This window comes from Schistocerca nitens, chromosome 4 (genome assembly GCF_023898315.1).
Source record: "Schistocerca nitens isolate TAMUIC-IGC-003100 chromosome 4, iqSchNite1.1, whole genome shotgun sequence".
NCBI classification, from domain to species: domain Eukaryota; kingdom Metazoa; phylum Arthropoda; class Insecta; order Orthoptera; family Acrididae; genus Schistocerca; species Schistocerca nitens.
Genome location: NC_064617.1, coordinates 572,007,945 through 572,023,754, shown reverse-complemented (window position 1 = coordinate 572,023,754; position 15,810 = coordinate 572,007,945). Strand labels below are relative to the sequence as shown.

The window sequence follows — 15,810 nt, the reverse complement described above, 5'->3', positions numbered from 1 at the left end:
CATTGACACCGGTGTGTCAGACACACCATACTTGCTCCGGACACTGCGAGAGGGCTGTACAAGCAATGATCACACGCACTGCACAGCGGACACACCAGGAACCGCGGTGTTGGCCGTCGAATGGCGCTAGCTGCGCAGCATTTGTGCACCGCCGCCGTCAGTGTCAGCCAGTTTGCCGTGGCATACGGAGCTCCATCGCAGTCTTTAACACTGGTAGCATGCCGCGACAGCGTGGACGTGAACCGTATGTGCAATTGACGGACTTTGAGCGAGGGCGTATAGTGGGCATGCGGGAGGCCGGGTGGACGTACCGCCGAATTGCTCAACAAGTGGGGCGTGAGGTCTCCACAGTACATCGATGTTGTCGCCAGTGGTCGGCGGAAGGTGCACGTGCCCGTCGACCTGGGACCGGACCGCACGGATGCACGCCAAGACCGTAGGATCCTACGCAGTGCCGTAGGGGACCGCACCGCCACTTCCCAGCAAATTAGGGACACTGTTGCTCCTGGGGTATCGACGAGGACCATTCGCAACCGTCTCCATGAAGCTGGGCTACGGTCCCGCACACCGTTAAGCCGTCTTCCGCTCACGCCCCAACATCGTGCAGCCCGCCTCCAGTGGTGTCGCGACAGGCGTGAATGGAGGGACGAATGGAGACGTGTCGTCTTCAGCGATGAGAGTCGCTTCTGCCTTGGTGCCAATGATGGTCGTATGCGTGTTTGGCGCCGTGCAGGTGAGCGCCACAATCAGGACTGCATACGACCGAGGCACACAGGGCCAACACCCGGCATCATGGTGTGGGGAGCGATCTCCTACACTGGCCGTACACCACTGGTGATCGTCGAGGGGACACTGAATAGTGCACGGTACATCCAAACCGTCATCGAACGCATCGTTCTACCATTCCTAGACCGGCAAGGGAACTTGCTGTTCCAACAGGACAATGGACGTCCGCATGTATCCCGTGCCACCCAACGTGCTCTAGAAGGTGTAAGTCAACTACCCTGGCCAGCAAGATCTCCGGATCTGTCCCCCATTGAGCATGTTTGGGACTGGATGAAGCGTCGTCTCACGCGGTCTGCACGTCCAGCACGAACGCTGGTCCAACTGAGGCGCCAGGTGGAAATGGCATGGCAAGCCGTTCCACAGGACTACATCCAGCATCTCTACGATCGTCTCCATGGGAGAATAGCAGCCTGCATTGCTGGAAAGGTGGATATAAACTGTACTAGTGCCGACATTGTGCATGCTCTGTTGCCTGTGTCTATGTGCCAGTGGTTCTGTCAGTGTGATCATGTGATGTATCTGACCCCAGGAATGTGTCAATAAAGTTTCCCCTTCCTGGGACAATGAATTCACGGTGTTCTTATTTCAATTTCCAGGAGTGTACGATATCTCGCAAAGGGCTAGCACTAAAATCCTGTAACAAACGCCACTGACATTCTAATTTACCCTACTTTTAGTTTGTTAATGTCATTTGGCATTGTTCCTTTTCATGTTTGCACAAAACCACATTTTCTAATTATTATGACAATCTCCAGAATGAGATTTTCACTCTGCAGAGGAGTGTGCGCTGATATGAAACTTCCTGGCAGATTAAAACTGTGTCCCGGACCGAGACTCGAAGCGAAAAAAGTCGTCCAACTAAAACATTCATATTTCTTTACGTACTACACGAATATGTAATAAAAATGGGGGTTCCAATTAAAAAAAAAAAAAACGCAGTTGATATCCGTTTGACCTATGGCAGCGCCATCTATCGGGCCAACCATAGCGCCATCTGGTTTCCCCCTTCAAGCTAGACGAGTTTCGTTCTTTATAGTTTTTTCGTTTGATGTTTATTTCGTGAGGTATTTGGCAGAGAGGTTCAGATGCTCCTATCACTCTGTTTTATGCAACCCGCAATAAATTCAACATGCCAAAATCCATGTACGTGATCTGCTTATTCTCTCACTCGCTACACAGAAATTATCAGTCCTAAAGAAAAGCATTTACTGGACATTTTACACGAAATTATTTTGCAGTTAAATTGCATAATATGTTTTCGCTGGAGGTCACAATTTTCGCGTTATTCAAGGAAAACTTGGTTGAAGGTCCCTTACGTAGGTTTTTCTTGAATAATTCGATAACATACCCCAGTATGAAATTTAACTACATTAAATGTCCTACAAAAATGCCCTGTTCACCATTTTCTGCAGGACAAATAGTCTGAGTGTAGCTAGCAAGAGTATATGAAATTTTGCGTGTGGTATCTGAAGGCACTGGGGGTTGCATAAAACCCAGAACTGAATCACCCATTATATTGCTTCATAAAATTCAGTTTAGTGTTGGTTGAGACTGACGTACAATAGTGATACAACAGAAAGTATGGAAGATACAACGTAAACTATGGTATTTAAATATCCATCAAGTACACCCAGTATATTGTCAGTGAATATCAACCAGCTTATGTGCATCGCAATTGGCGCTGCCAATACTGGTCGCCGTTTCCGGCACGCCACAGGTTCACTAACACGAGCGTGTACGTGGGCCTGTCGTACTACGCGCCTGCGCTGGGCGGCGACGAGTTCCTGAACTTCTTCCTGGCCGGCGTGGTGGAGCTGCCGACCTACCTGTTCCTGTGGCCGGCGATGGAGCTGTGGGGCCGCCGCTGGACGCTGTGCCTCAGCATGGCGGTGGGCGGCGCCGCCTGCCTCGCGACCGTCCTCGTCCAGAGCAGTGAGTGCCCGCCTCGTAGGCGCTGGCTTGCAGTCGCGTTGCTGGGTTATCATAGAACGATAAAAGGAGTGGCTGTGGGACTAATTAAACTCTCTACCCCAGATTCTCAGACAGGGCTGGAGCACTTGGTCTTACCTGCTAATTTCCTATCGTCTCCCACGTTGTGGCACAGAATTCGTTACATCCAGTAGGTTCTATTGGTAGCTAAACAGAATTCCCTATGCCCTAAAATAGGGGAATACTACAGCCGAGAAGACGGGGATATTTAATAAAAATTCGAATTGTTCATTATAAACACAAGAAATTCGAGGCAGTCTCTTATGTTACACGAGGGGCGTTCAGTAAGTAACGCAACGCATTAATGCAACAAATTTTTTTTTCTGAAAGAAGGTTGGATTTATTCAGGATTTCAATACACTATACTGGCTACAACATCCTATGTTTCAACACAATCTCCATTCAGTGTGACAGTTTTACACCGCCTTGCTGTGAGGGCCTGTATGTCCACATGGCAGCCCTCTAGTGTTAAATGTCAGAGCCAGCTTCGTGCTGCATCAGTTACATTTCCATTATCCACGTACTACTTCCTGAAGAGTACATCCTTCATGGAGAGAGTTAGTGGAGTGCCGCAGCTCCATGGATTTATGTTTTGTTTCCGGTTATAAGTGATGAAGTCACTGTTCCATCATCTGTGACGATGTTCGAAAAATCATTGTCACGATCAGCCTCATATCGTGCCTGCAATTCCGCACAGATGGTCCTTCGTACTCCTTACGGTCTCCTGTTAGACGGCGACACCTTTGTGTGCCCCAACTGTTCGACGAGTGTGTCGGCACTACCAACGGCCAAGTCCAGTTGTTCAGCGAGCTCTTTGATTCCGATCCATCGATCACCTCGAATGAGAGTGTACGCACGTTCCAGCATTGCAGGAATCACAGCTGTGTACAGGCGACCGGCATCCGGACAATCGGACAGGCAAGAGCGACGATTTGGCGACGATGACAGACGCCTCACCTAGGTAAGTGTGACAGGACCGCCATAATTTTCTGTACACAGAAATGATCTGGCGGACAGGGTGGACCACAGTCTGCTTTTGATTCCGGTTGATGCTGTGATGTACGGAAATGTGTCAAAGTTGAATGACTGTAGGAGGATACAAAATGATAAAATCTCTATTTGGTGTGATGAATGGCAGCTTGCTCTAATGGTAGAAAACTGCAACTTGATGCGGATGAGTAGGAAAAGCAAACCCGTAATTTTTGGATGCAGCATTAGCAGTGTCCTGCGTGACATAGTCAAGGCGTTTAAATATTTGGACGTGACACTGCAAATCGATATAAAATGGAATCTCCATGTGTGGACTGTGGTAGGGGACGCGACGATCGATTTCGGTTTACTGGAGAAAATTTGGAATGTGTGGTTCCTCTACTTAGGAGGTCGCATGTAGGACGCTAATGCGACCTGTTCTTGAGTATTTCTCGAGTGTTTGGGATCCGTCCAGGTCGGATTCACAGAAGACATCGAAGCAATACAGAATTAGACAGCTAGATTTGTTACCGATAGCTTCGAAAACCACGCAAGCATTACGGAGCTGCTACGTGACCATAAAAAGGAATCCTTGGACGAAGGTTGCGATTCCTTCGGGGAACACTAATGAGAAAATTTAGAGAATAGGAATCTGAAGCTGTGTGCAGAACGATTTTACTGTCGTCAACGTATGTTTCAGGTAAGGACCACGAAAATAAGATACAAGAAATCAGCGCTCATATGGAGACATATAAACAGTCATCTTTTCCTCGCTGTATTTGCGAGTGGAACAGGAAATAAAATTACTAGTAGTAGTACAGGGTCCCCCATGAACCATGGACCTTGCCGTTAGTCGGCAGGCTTGCGTGCCTCAGCGATTCAGATGGCCGTACCGTAGGTGCAAACCACAACGGAGGGGTATCTGTTGAGAGGCCAGACAAACGTGTGGTTCCTGAAGAGGGGCAGCAGCCTTTTCAGTAGTTGCAGGGGAACAGTCTGGATGATTGACTAATCTGGCCTTGTAACATTAACCAAAACGGCCTTGCTGTGCTGTGCCGGTACTGCGAACGGCTGAAAACAAGGGGAAACTACAGCCGTAATTTTTCCCGAGGGCATGCAGCTTTACTGTATGGATAAATGATGATGGCGTACTCTTCGGTAAAATATTCCGGAGGCAAAATAGTCCCCCATTCGGATCTTCGGGCGGGGACTACTCAAGAGTACGTCGTTATCACGAGAAAGAAAACTGGCGTTCTACGGATCGGAGTGTGGGATGACAGATCCCTTAATCGGGCAGGTAGGTTAGAAAATTTAAAAAGGGAAATGGATAGGTTAATGTTAGATATAGTGGGAATAAGTGAAGTTCCGTGGCAGGAGGAACAAGACTTTTGGTCAGGTGAATACAGGGTTATAAATTCTAAATCAAATAGGCGTAATGCAGGAGTGATAATGAATAAAAAAATAGGAGTGCGGGTAAGCTACTACAAACAGCATAGTGAACGCATTATTGTGGCCAAGATAGACACGAAGCCCATGCCTACTACAGTAGTACATGTTTATATGCCAACTACCTCTGCTGATGATGAAGAAATTGATGAAAAGTTGAATGACATAAAAGAAATTATTCAGGTAATGAAGGGACACGAAAATTTAATAGTCATGGGTGACTGGAATTCGAGAGTAGGAAAAGGGAGAGAGGAAAACATAGTGGGTGAATATGGATTGGTGTGAGAAATGGAAGAGGAAGCCATCTGGTAAAATTCTGCACAGAGTATAATTTAATCATAGCTAAAACTTGGTTCGAGAATCGTAAAAGAAGTTTGTATACATGCAAGAATCCTGGAGACACTAAAAGGTATCAGATATATTATATAATGGTAAGACAGAGATTTAGGAACCAGGTTTTAAACTGACAGAAATTTCCAGGTGCAAATGTGGACTCGGACCAAAATCTATTGGTTATGAACTGTAGATTAAAACTGAAGAAATTGCAAAAATGTGGGAATTTAAGGATATGGGACCTGGATAAACTGACTAAACCAGAGGTTGTAGAGAGTTTCAGGGGTAGCATAAGGGAACAATTGACAGGAATGGGGGAATGAAATACAGTAGAAGAAGAACGGGTAGCTCTGAGGGATGAAGTAGTGAAGCAGTAGAGGATAAAGTAGGCAAAAAGACGAGGGCTAGTAGAAATCCTTGGGTAACTGAAGTAATATTGAATTTAATTGATGAGAGGAGAAAATATAAATACGCAATAAATGAAGAAGGCAAAAAGGAATAGAAACGTCACAAAAATGAGATATCCAGGAAGTGCAAAATGGCTAAGCAGGGATGGCTAGAGGGCAAATGTAAGGATGTAGAGGCTTATCTCACTAGGGGTAAGATAGATACTGCCTACAGGAAAATTAAAGAGACCTTTGGAGAAAGAGAGGTATGAATATCAAGAGCTCAGATGGAAACCAAGTTCTAAGTAAAGAAGGGAAAGCAGAAAGGTGGAAGGAGTATATAGAGGGTATATACAAGGGCGATTAACTTGAGGACAATATTATGGAAATGGAAGAGGATGTAGATGAAGAAATGGGAGATATGATACTGCGTGAAGAGTTTGACAGAGCACTAAAAGACCTGAGTTGAAACAAGGCCTGGGAGTAGACAACATTCCATTGGAACTACTGACGGCCTTTGGAGAGCAATCTTGATAAAACTCTACCATCTTGTAAGCAAGATGTATGAGACAGGCGAAATACCCTCAGACGTCAAGAAGAATATAATAATTCCAATCCCAAAGAAAGCAGGTGCTGACAGATGTGAAAATTACCGAACTATCAATTTAATAACTCACATCTGCAAAATACTAACACGAATTCTTTACAGACGAATGGAAAAACCGGTAGAAGCCGAGCTCGGGGAAGATCAGTTTAAATTCCGTAGAAATGTTGGAACACTTGAGGCAATACTGACCCTACGACTTATTTTAGAAGCTAGATTAAGGAAAGGGAAACCTACGTTTATAGCATTAGTAGACTTAAAGAAAGCTTTTGACAAATTCTAAAGGTGGCAGGGGTAAAATACAGGGAGAGAAAGGGAATTTATATTTTGTACACAAACGAGATGGCAGTTATAAGAGTCGAGGGGCATGGAAGGGAGGCAGTTGTTGGGAAGGGAGTGAGACAGGGTTGTAGCCTCTCCCCGATGTTATTCAATCTGTATATTGAGCAAGCAGTAAAGGAAACAAAAGAAAAATTTGGAGTAGGTATTAAAATTCATGGAGAATAAACAAAAACTTTGAGGTTCGCCGATGACATTGTAATTCTGTCAGAGACAGCAAAGGACTTGGAAGAGCAGTTGAATGGAATGGACAGTGTCTTGAAAGGAGAATATAAGATGAACATCAACAAAAGCAAAACGAGGATAATGGAATGTAGTCAAATTAAATCGGGTGATGCTGAGGGAATTAGATTAGGAAATGAGACACTGAAAGTATTAAAGGAGTTTTGCTATTTAGGGAGTAAAATAACTGATGATGGTCGAAGTAGAGAGGATATAAAATGTAGACTGGCAATGGCAAGGAAAGCGTTTCTGAAGAAGAGAAAGTTGTTAACATCGAGTATAGATTTAAGTATCAGGAAGTCGTTTCTGAAAGTATTTGTATGGAGTGTAGCGATGTATGGAAGTGAAACATGGACGATAAATAGTTTGGACAAGAAGAGAATAGAAGCTTTCGAAATGTGGTGCTACGGAAGAATGCTGAAGATTAGATGGATAGATCACATAACTAATGAGGAGGTATTGAATAGAATTGGGGAGAAGAGGAGTTTGTGGCACAACCTAACAAAAAGAAGGGACCGGTTGGTAGGGCATGTTTTGTGGCATCATGGGATCATAAATTTAGCACTGGAGGGCAGCGTGGAGGGTAAAATTTGGAGAAGGAGTCCAAGAGAGGAATACACTAAGCAGATTCAGAAGGATGTAGGTTGCAGTAAGTACTGGGAGATGAAGAAACTTGCACAGGATAGAGTAGCTGCATCAAACCAGTCTCAGAATTGAAGACCACAGCAACAACAACAACAGTAGTACAGGGTACCCCTGGCACGCTCCGTATGGTAGCTTGGATGTAGATTAAGTGGCAGATGTTTTGGCCAGCGATAGCATGGTCTCTCACGAGCAGTTGAGGTATTGGAGGGAGTGAAGTGGCGCCAGTTTAGCGAATGATGGGACGGTTTGCTATCCCTAAGCCTCGCAAAGCCATGGCTCCAATTTTGAAGTAGCGGGTAACGGCTCGGCAACCTTTCTAAGTTAAATTTCACCATCTTGTAAGTAATTAGAACTAATTAATCGGGGTACCTTAAAATTCTTGACATGAACAGGTTCACTATGTTTTCTGTTAGCTAGGAGAAATTGGTGTAACGTCAAATGGTTTAACGACATTTATCTATCACTTAATATCACCGAGTTTTGTATTAATGTCGCCTATGACTGTGATGAGTAATTTTTACGACAGTCCGAATCTGCCGTCGGTATTAAAGTTTGATTTTATCGCCCTCTCTTCGTCAGGAGGCTGGTTGGCGCTGTAGATACAAAAGTCTCTGCTGTACAGTATCTCCCCGCAGAACACGACAGCTGGTGGTTGCGTGGGTGGAAGAGTGACTGTTCTGGAAGCACTGAACCGCGAATTTGGGATGATTTTCACTCTCTCGCTCGTGACATCGGCAAGCCTCTCTCCACTTTCATCTTATTAAGCTAGGTTTAATATGGGCACCATTATAAACATTATCGCTAATCACTGTACTCGAACATGCTTAACACTTGAAGTTTATCGCCACGTACGTCACATAATTACTCGCAACGTTGCTGAAGATAAGGAGGAATTTAAAAATTAAGTATGGAATATTTTTTTCGGAAAGGAGGTTGGTTTTGGTTCTAATGGCTCTGAGCACTACAGGACATAACATCTTAGGTCATCAGTCCCCTAGAACTTAGAACTACTCAAACCTAACTAACCTAAGGACATCACACACATCCGTACCCGTGGCAGGATTCGATCCTGCGACCGTGGCAGTCGCGCGGTTCCGGTCTGAAGCGCCTAAAACCGCTCGGCCACCGCGGACGGCGGAGGTTGGTTTTATTCAGATTTCCAGTAACTCATACCATTCCTCACCCTCCTGTCTACGGAACGCTGTTTTTCAGCATAATCTCCGTTCATTGCGACGGCTTTACGCTACGTTACTGTGAAGGTCTATATACCGGCATGCTACCACACTAGTTGTCGATGTCGGGACCAACGTCTTGCTGCATCAGTAACCTTCGCCATCACCCACTTACTGCTTCCCACGAAGTACATCATCCTTTGGGCCAAACACATGGAAGTCGAACGGTGCGAGATTAGAGTTGTAGGATGGATTGCGAAGAACAGCCAAATATTTTTGTGAGCTCCTCTCTGGTCACAGACATATGTGAGGCCATGCGTTGAAATGGAGAAGGGGAAGTTTGTTTCCACTTTTGTGTCGAAGAACACGCTCAATTCGTTTCCCCAGATTCCTGAGGGTAGCACAGTACACTTCAGAGTAGATCGTGCCCCATGGGTGAGGAAATCAAACAGAATAACCCCCTGAGAGTTCTACATTGGAGTCGCCATTACTTTATCGACTGAAGTTGCAGCTTTTAACTTTTTCTTCAGGGGATAATTGCTGTGGCGTTATTCCATGGACTGTTGTTTTGCTTCCGGTTTAAAGTGATGAATAAATGTTTCATAGCCTGTGAGGACGATCGACAAAACATTACCACGATTGGCGTCGTAAAGCGGAAGCATTTCTCTTTATGGTCTTCTGATAGGCGGCTTGGAACCCAGCGGGCACACACTTTAGAGTGCCCCAACAGGCAGATGAGTGTGTCACCACTGACAACAGAGACGCCCAGTTGAGCAGCGAGGTGTTTGATTGTGAAAGCCGGCCGCGGTGGTCTCGCGGTTCTAGGCGCGCAGTCCGGCACCGTGGGACTGCTACGGTCGCAGGTTCGAATCCTGCCTCGGGCATGGATGTGTGTGATGTCCTTAGGTTAGTTAGGTTTAAGTAGTTCTAAGTTCTAGGGGACTGATAACCACAGCAGTTGAGTCCCATAGTGCTCAGAGCCATTTGATTGTGAAACTCTATCACCTGAAATGAGAGTGTCCACACGTTTCAACATTGCAAGAGTCACATCTGTGTGCGACCGACCGGCGTAAGAGAGTTCGGATAGATTTGCGCAGCCTTGTTACGATGTGGACGGAAGTCTCACCTAACGACTCACCGCACTTTTGTTTACTTCGAAGTCCGCGCAGACATTCTGCAAAAGCCTACGAAAATCTGCGATTCTCTGATTTCCCGCAAAAAATAACTCAATGACAATTCTGCTCGGTATGCACCACCGTTTCAGGTGCCATTCTGAAGGCTACGTATGGAACGTCACTTATCGGAACTTCATGAATTTGTAAGGACTAAAGCGGTAATATTCCATGATGTTCCACAACAATTCTGCATTTTTCTTTCAACCGAAATTAGCTGAGCTAGTAGCGGACTCAAGTTACTGGTAGAAAATTCAGAGTTTTTGGCTAATGAGCTGCCTCGGATTACAAACTGTACTAGCGTATGAAGTAAAGAGAAGGACAGAGCCGTATCCGAACAAAAGGAGCAGACGATTATTTTGCTGGAGTAAAGACGGACAGTATATGTGGATTTACCAAAATGTGCATTCCGAACAATTATTTCTACTAATCTCTTAAGAAGTTCAGAGAAAACGAATGCAGCAGCACTTTCTCCAAGAATTTGGCTGGATCTGACCACTAAATATAGAGACACAAATAGTGTGGCTCCGATGCTTAGACACACCAGAAATATATTGAAAGCACTGCAGAATCCTTGACAGTAATTATTCCGTGCTAAGTTGTCAAATTGTAAACAAATGTAAGTCGAAGGGAAAAAAATTACAGCTGCAGGAGACGATTTAATCAAACATACAGAAGCTACAAGGGAACTGTGGTAGTGACTGTTACCCAAAAGGTGAGAAACAAGCTGTAATCGGTAGCAAGGTATATTCCCATACCTTCCGAACTGGAGACTGCAGAATGACTAGGTATGTCACTGCATAGACTGATGTTTACAAAGATCGATTTCTGTTATTATGATGAAGCAGTATGAAAGGTAAAATTTTTTGGAGAAATTTCTGTAAACAAGTACTCTAAATTCAAAACTTCATTCAGAAGTTCTGCAGTTCCATCCCCACCCACCTTTGAAGTGTTTATGTAGTCTGTCATTCATCGCTTCTTTCACCTCGGTTTCAAAATTGTCAAGGTCCACTGCAGTATGAGACTCACGTCCCCTAGCTAGGTACGTGGGATCGCACTCTGCTCTCCAAAACAACATTCAGGGTAAAGAAAGTCTTACGACTAAACGAAGAAATGGATTTATCCGATATTTATAAGACAAGAATTAATATCTGTTTAATATCTGTAAAAAGTTTTATTTTACTATAGTTGTCCTAAATAAATACTTCTTTACTTTATATCATTTACAAAAAATACTTAAATACTCCATTACTATCCCCATGAACCATGGACCTTGCCGTTGGTGGGGAGGCTTGCATGCCTCAGCCATACAGATGGCCGTACAGTAGGTGCAACCACAACGGAGGGGTATCTGTTGAGAGGACAGACAAACGTGTGGTTCCTGAAGAGGGGCAGCAGCCTTTTCAGTAGTTGCAGAGGCCACAGTCTGGATGAATGACTAATCTGGCCTTGTAACATTAACCAAAACGGCCTTGCTGTGCTGTGCTGGTACTGCGAACGGCTAAAAACAAGGGGAAACTACAGCCGTAATTTTTCCCGAGGGCATGCAGCTTTACTGTATGATTAAATGAAGATGGCGTCCTCTTGGGTAAAATATTCCGGAGGTAAAATAGTCCCCCATTCGGATCTCCGGGCGGGGAATACTCAGGAGGACGTCGTTATCAGGAGAAAGAAACTGGCGTTCTACGGATCGGAGCGTGGAATGTCAGATCCCTTAATCGGGCAGGTAGGTTAGAAAATTTAAAAAGGGAAATGGATAGGTTAAAGTTAGATATAGTGGGAATAAGTGAAGTTCCGTGGCAGGAGGAACAAGACTTTTGGGCAGGTGAATCCAGGGTTATAAATACCAAATCAAATAGGGGTAATGCAGGAGTAGGCTTAATAATGAATAATAAAAGTAGGAGTGAGGGTAAGCTACTACAAACAGCATAGTGAACGCATTATTGTGGCCAAGATAGACACAAAGCCCATGCCTACTACAGTAGCTCAAGTTTATATGCCAACTAGCTCTGCAGATGATGAAGAAATTGATGAAATGTATGATGAGATAAAAGAAATTATTCAGGTAGTGAAGGGAGACGAAAATTTAATAGTCATGGGTGACTGGAATTCGAGAGTAGGAAAAGGGAGGGAAGGAAAAATAGTAGGTGAATATGGATATGGGGGGGGGGGGGGGAGAAATGAAAGAGGAAGCCGCCTGGTGCAATTTTGCAAAGAACATTACTTAATCATAGCTAACACTTGGTTCAAGAATGATGAAAGAAGATTGTATACATGGAAGAATCCTGGAGACACTAAAAAGTTTCAGATAGATTATATAATGGTAAGACAGAGATGTAGGAACCAGGTTTTAAATTGTAAGACATTTCCAGGGGCGGATGTTGACTCTGACCACATTCTGTTGGTTATGAGCTGTAGATTAAAGCTGAAGAAACTACAAAAAGGTGCTAATTTAAGCATATGGCACCTGGATAAACTGACTAAACCAGAGGTAGAGAGTTTCAGGGGTAGCATAAGGGAACAATTGACAGGAATGGGGAAAGAAATACAGTAGAAGAAGAATGGGTAGCTCTGAGGGATGAAGTAATGAAGGCAGCAGACAATCAAGTAGGTAAAAAAACGAGGGCTAATAGAAATCCTTGGGTAAAAGAGGAAATATTGAATTTAATTGATGAAAAGTGAAAAAAATAAAAATGCAGTAAATGAAGCAGGCAAAAAGGAATACAAACGTCTTAAAAACGAGATCGACAGGAAGAGCAAAATGGCTAAGCAGGGATGGCTAGAGGACAAATGTAAGGATGTAGAGGCTTATCTCACTAGGGGCAAGATAGATACTGCCTACAGGAAAATTAAAGAGACCTTTGGAGAGAACAGAACCAGTTGTATGAATATCAAGAGTTCAGATGGAAACCCAGTTCTAAGCAAAGAAGGGAAGGCAGAAAGGTGGGAGGAGTATATAGAGGGTTTATACAAGGGCGATATACTTGAGGACAATATTATGGAAATGGAAGAGGATGTAGTTGAAGACGAAATGGAGATAAGATACTGCGTGAAGAGTTTGACAGAGCAGTGAAAGACCTGAGTCGAAACAAGGCCCCGGGAGTAGACAACATTCCGTTGGAACTACTGACGGTCTAGGGAGGGCAAGTCATGACAAAACTCTACCATCTGGTGAGCAAGATGTATGAGACAGGCGAAATACACTCAGACGTCTAGAAGAATATAATAATTCCAATCCCAAAGAAAGCAGCTGTTGACAGATGTGAAAATTAACGAACTATCAGTTTAATAAGTCACAGTTGCAAAATACTAACGTGAAATCTTTACAGACGAATGGAAAAACTGGTAGAAGCCGACCTCGGCGAAGCTCAGTTTGGATTCCGCAGAATTGTTGGAACAGGTGAGGCAATACTAACCTTAAGACTTATCTTAGAAGAAAGATTAAGTAAAGGCAGACCTACGTGTCTAGCATTTGTAGACTTAGAGGAAGCTTTTGAAAATGTTAACTGGAATGGAAAAATGGAAATTATGTCCCATGCTTCTTTACAGAGCGTAGGGGAACTATGCGGGAGACCCGCACCGCTTTAGTAGGCAAGGTCCTAGTGGAGGTGGTTTGCCATTGCCTTCCTCCGACCGTGATGGGGATGAATGATGATGATGAAGACGACACAACACCACACAGTCATCTCGAGGCAGGAAAAATTCCTTACCCGGCAAGGAATCGAACCCTGGACCCCGTGCTCGGGAAGCGAGAACACTACCGCGAGACCACGAGCAGCGGACGTATATATATATACTTTAAATACCATTACGATGATTTTTCAAACAAACTGTAGCTAATCACGAAGTCAGTATTTTTCATAATTTCTCTTAAAATGTAGATGTTTTTGGTTACATTCTTCATTGATTACTATTCATATAAATTGAAATAACAAGTTTACGGTGACCATTCTCCGTTTATTTATATGCACGACGTAATACAGAGTTTTAAACCTCCATCATCATGTGGATTTATGTGGATCAATACGACTAGTATATGTTCTTTTACGACTTTCCAGTAACCTATGGCACTTTCTGCATTGCCCACAGTACCCTTTTCGTCTTATTACATCACATACACCAACAAAAATTGTAGGTACTTCCGTTTGACAGCTTGTGTGATGTTATATGACGGGAAAAGGAACCTGTGACCACGGGAGACAGTGCCGCAGAGTCGTAATACATCATATACTAGACGTATTAATCCACATAAACCCACCTGATGGTGGAGACTTAAGCCTTTGGAAGGAGTCGTGAAAATCAATAAATTGTGGCTAGTAATAGTCAACTGACTCGGTAGTTCACTATTATGAATCCGGACAATTCATTTTCAAGGATTCTAAAAATAGAAGCAGTCCTTAGATAATTTCTGGTTCCACGCATTTCAGATACCTCTGAAGCACAGGATAATTTCTTATATCCAAATGTATCAAAAACTGCCGATCAAAACATGAATCAGTCAGCACCAATGTACCTCAACTTCCCACGCATTGCGTCCAAGGGAAGAAGGTCGGCAGCTCCGAGTTAAATGACGCGAAACCTGTGCCCTGAGAAAATCTGCTGCGTGGTCGGCACTAGTGGACAGCCATTTTTTCTGAATAGTGGCAGGTCTAGTGTTTAATGAAGACCAAACTGTCAATATCTCAGAAACAGTAATTATTCTGTCCACAGCTTTTAGAATTGACCAAAGATCCTATGAATGTCTACGCAAGTGTGTCATAGAGCTTAATTACTACTACTACCGACTTCCCTATGTCACTCACATCAAACATGATTTTTCCTTGACATGATCACTGACGAAATAAACAAGTAGAGGGATTCATCGTACTGAGTAATCGTTTCCTTTTTTCCACAGCAAAACAGCATTCGTAATCTGAGAGATCGCCAACACAGATTTCTTTCCGCAATGTGTAACGATCATTGTATATAAATCCTCTTGCCTCCACATCTCTCTGTCCTGCGTCATAGTCAGGCTTCTTGTTTACTATTTAATGTACTGGGCTTGCACGTCTCGTTATCCATCTTGTAATTTTATGAGTTTAGAACGAAGACGACAGCAAATTTACCACTTTAATTTCAAAGAATGACTGTGGAGTGGTATCCCTAGATTATTGATATCTGGCAGTGAGCACCAGCTCTAGATGTTACTACATATAAGAAGGATAAGAAGGAATGAAGCCGAGATATTACGTCGCCTTGTCAGCGTATCTTTTCTTTTTTGATGTCGTTGGCGTAACACTTCAACTGACATTGAAGATAGTCACTGCTGGCCCAAATCGTTAATCTGCGTATGTTTACTTACAATCTCTAAACATAAATAGTAGTTCCTCTCCATCTGGGGCTTATCAGTACCTTAGAGAAACAGGAAGCATTAGTAGTAATGTGAAACAACGGAGATTACTCTGACAGAAGTAGAAATATGACCCCATGACCCCATAAATCGTTCAATAATTTTTTGTTCATTTATCTTTGTCGATGATTGTAACTGACCGAAATGAGATTATTATTGCAGTATTAGCTTTTGGTAGTGCTGTGGAAGGCGTCATTTATCATTACACCTATAGGTTCGAATCACCTACTCGACAGAACCGCCCAATTTTTCTGCCTAAAACTGATTCTGGGTGTCAACAGCCATATGATGTCTCAACCAATGTTTAGAAAATTTAAGGTGGATTTTGTGAGATACTCTTCATGACGTCCTGTAGTTG

At 43.7% G+C, this 15,810-nt stretch overlaps 1 protein-coding gene across 1 annotated transcript in view; it reads left to right on the top strand.

Moving 5' to 3' along the window:
- Positions 1-15,810, top strand: part of LOC126252441 (beta-alanine transporter) — a 512,871-nt gene that overhangs the window by 416,059 nt on the left and 81,002 nt on the right. Inside the window, exon 8 of the mRNA XM_049953334.1 lies at positions 2,504-2,718. Within this exon, the coding sequence (XP_049809291.1) occupies positions 2,504-2,718 (215 nt within the window). The remainder of the gene's footprint in view (positions 1-2,503; positions 2,719-15,810) is intronic.